Below are 2,865 nucleotides of genomic sequence, written 5' to 3' on the forward strand. Positions count from 1 at the left end.
AGCTGTTGTTGACTAACATGAGCTGGTCGTGCTAGGGGGGAAATTGTGGTTATAATTTACTCAACTTGATCTGCACACAGAACAACTGACTTATATTGATAGTTACTAGTAATGATGTCACTTGCTGATTTGTTGCAGATCAGATTTTTTACTTAATTGTACTTCTGTGCAGAAAGCAAAAAGCCAAGAAAAGCATATTCAGCTAGACATAATTTCCATACCCCTCTATTGCTTATCAAGGTTTTCGGCTCACATAACACAAACACTGTCAGTGTTGTCCTTCTCCCTGTCGACCCATGCTTTTATTTTGCTGTGTGTTAAAAGCACCTTGACTTCTCTTCTCCCAGAAAAATGACAAGAATGGACTTGTAAGGACATTTTTCAACTGAGTGAAGGACCTCTGTCATCTCAGACTCAGAGTGGTAGAGGCTACCGACCCTAGGCTATAATCAAACACACACACACACACACACACACACCCATGCATGCACACATGCTCACATTGACAGGCATGCACACAGCATTTGTAAAGCAAAGTGCTGTGATAGTGCTATATGACAGTCCTAAGAAACAAAGGATTGCAGCTAAACATTTTGTCATGAAAGTAAGTTTAAGAGGAATCATATAATTTTAACATTTAATTTTGAAGTTTAGAAAATGATGTACAAACTCTTTACAACTTTACAAACAGCCATGACTTTTTATGCGATACAGAGAATAAATACATAAACAATTTGGGTTAAAATCTTAGTCACATTTCCATAAGATGCCCACTACTTGAAATAAATCATAGAGTAAGAGCAAGTTACATAACAGTATAGCGCATATGTAAGCTGTCACATCTTTGTTGATTACTCTACTAATTGCTCCTCATCTTATGCAGCAATGAGTATTTGCATTTCCTTTTAATATCACATATGTAGTAATGCAACATCTTTTCCAACAAATTTTGCAGAAGCACAAAACAACTGAGCAACTTGAACACAATTCTGTGTCACAATTTTTCTACAGCGGACATTGAGACATTCTTTTGAAATGTGAGATCAAAATACATTTCACAATATATACAACATTCTGCAGTCTTGATTGTAATTGCACTTTTTATATATATATATCTGTTAATAAGAGAGTTGTACTGTAATACTGAGTTGATTGCAACAACAGAAACACAAAAACAGTTTCCTCCCTGAGGTCATTCATCAGTCCACTGGCATTATCAGCAGTCTTCAGGGCTCACAGTGGCAGATGTACCCTGTTACAGTATGTCAGAGCACAGAGATAGGTTGTGCTCCGGTTCCTGCAGGTAGCTCACCTGCCAGGGAAGCCCCAGAGTTGGAGAGGGCTCCACAAAAGTGTCCATGTATCTCTGAGGGCAGGAGGCCCACATGCCTGGCTGGTACCCTAACCCCTCACCCACTTGAGGGTATCGAAGAGGACTGGGCGGATGGTCACGGGGGCTACTACAGTGTCCATGTGAAGCATAAAGTTGTCCCTCAGTGGGATAACAAGGGTAGTGAGGTGACGGGGGACAAGATGTCACAGTGTTATCCATGTAGACATGTGGCTCCGTGGGCAGCCTGTGCATATGAGGCCCTTGTTGTTGCTGCATCTGGTGAGAGATGGACGCGTGCCAGGGGATGTAGCTCTGGTGCTCCAGGCGAGGGGCCGTTACCCTGGTCTGCTCAAGTTGAGATGTTCCCATTGCAACTGGCCCCACAGATGACCTATTGCACTCGCGGTGGGTGCAGGGCTTGCTGGGTGGGTTTGAGTTCAGGAATACTGAGAGAGCGGAGATGCGGTTAATGGCCCTCTGCAGTGTAGCGATCTTGGAAAGCCGTTTGCCACTGAGGTCATGGTTCAGAGCAACACGAAGAGCATTGAAGGCCTGGTTGTAGTCCATGATGCGTTTTCGCTCACGGACATTAGCCGCCATTCTTCGAGCTTTTGAGCGGACTGGTCGATTTCGCTTCTTGGTCTGGCCTTCCTCTGGGTCACTCGGGCTGCTGGTTGAGCTCTCACTGTCTTGGTGACTCCCCTCGTCTTCCCCTTGGTCCAGCACGCCAAGCTCCAGCTCTTCCTCAGAGAACTCTGATCCAGCAACACTGCTGCAGCTCATTGTGTCAACAACGTGGACACAAGACGAGTCTGCGTCAAATCTTCGTACTTGTTTTGTAGTTGTAGTGAAGAGTCTATGTTGTTCAAATGCAGTCTGTGAGGCTGCTGCGACTGACGGACACGCTCCCTGAGTGCTCCTCAGCTTGTTCTGTGGGGCTGTCGGTATTTGCTGCTGTGCCGACAGCCCAGGTATTCTCCTCCTCTGACTTCTCTGGTGCCTTGTGATTACTTGTACCTCAACAAGACAGGTTGGCCTGCTTTTTAAAGCTCTTGAAGTCACATGGTACAGTCACCTGTGAGGAATGATGCACTCTCTCTCCCTCTCCAGGTTTATGGGCACCCTCTAGGCAAATGGCACTGTCACCTCCTCCTCCTACTCTGACTCTCCCTCATATCCCTTACAGGATTTTACAGAAACGTTTCAACACTTCACGTCAGTGTAAAACGTACGCAAAACATACTAATTATTTGGAAATAGCAATTAACTTTACACTTCCTTTAACACCTTTAAAGAGGATTTAATTCACCCCGTAACGCTGCTATAATCCCAGACTCTATGTGTGCTTCAGACTTTCCATGAGGCTGTAGAGTTTTGTAATGTTAGTTTATGCTCTTCACTTCTTCCTGTCATCACAATTCCTTTCTTCACATAGAACAACACTGCACTATGCCGCTCAGACTGAATCTCCAACAAAATGATTATTGCTTTCCTTGCACAGAACCATGTACGCCTCTTACTTTTTACCATCA

At 44.4% G+C, this 2,865-nt stretch overlaps 1 protein-coding gene across 1 annotated transcript; it reads right to left on the reverse strand.

Annotated features, from left to right (window-relative positions):
* Nucleotides 1-1,255: 1,255 nt before the first annotated feature.
* On the reverse strand, nt 1,256-2,116 carry bhlha9 (basic helix-loop-helix family, member a9). Its single transcript, XM_073478788.1, has one exon. The coding sequence runs from the start codon at nt 2,114-2,116 to the stop codon at nt 1,256-1,258; it is 861 nt and encodes a 286-aa protein (XP_073334889.1).
* Nucleotides 2,117-2,865: the final 749 nt, after the last annotated feature.

The sequence above is a fragment of the Pagrus major genome, chromosome 13 (assembly GCF_040436345.1).
Source record: "Pagrus major chromosome 13, Pma_NU_1.0".
NCBI lineage: Eukaryota > Metazoa > Chordata > Actinopteri > Spariformes > Sparidae > Pagrus > Pagrus major.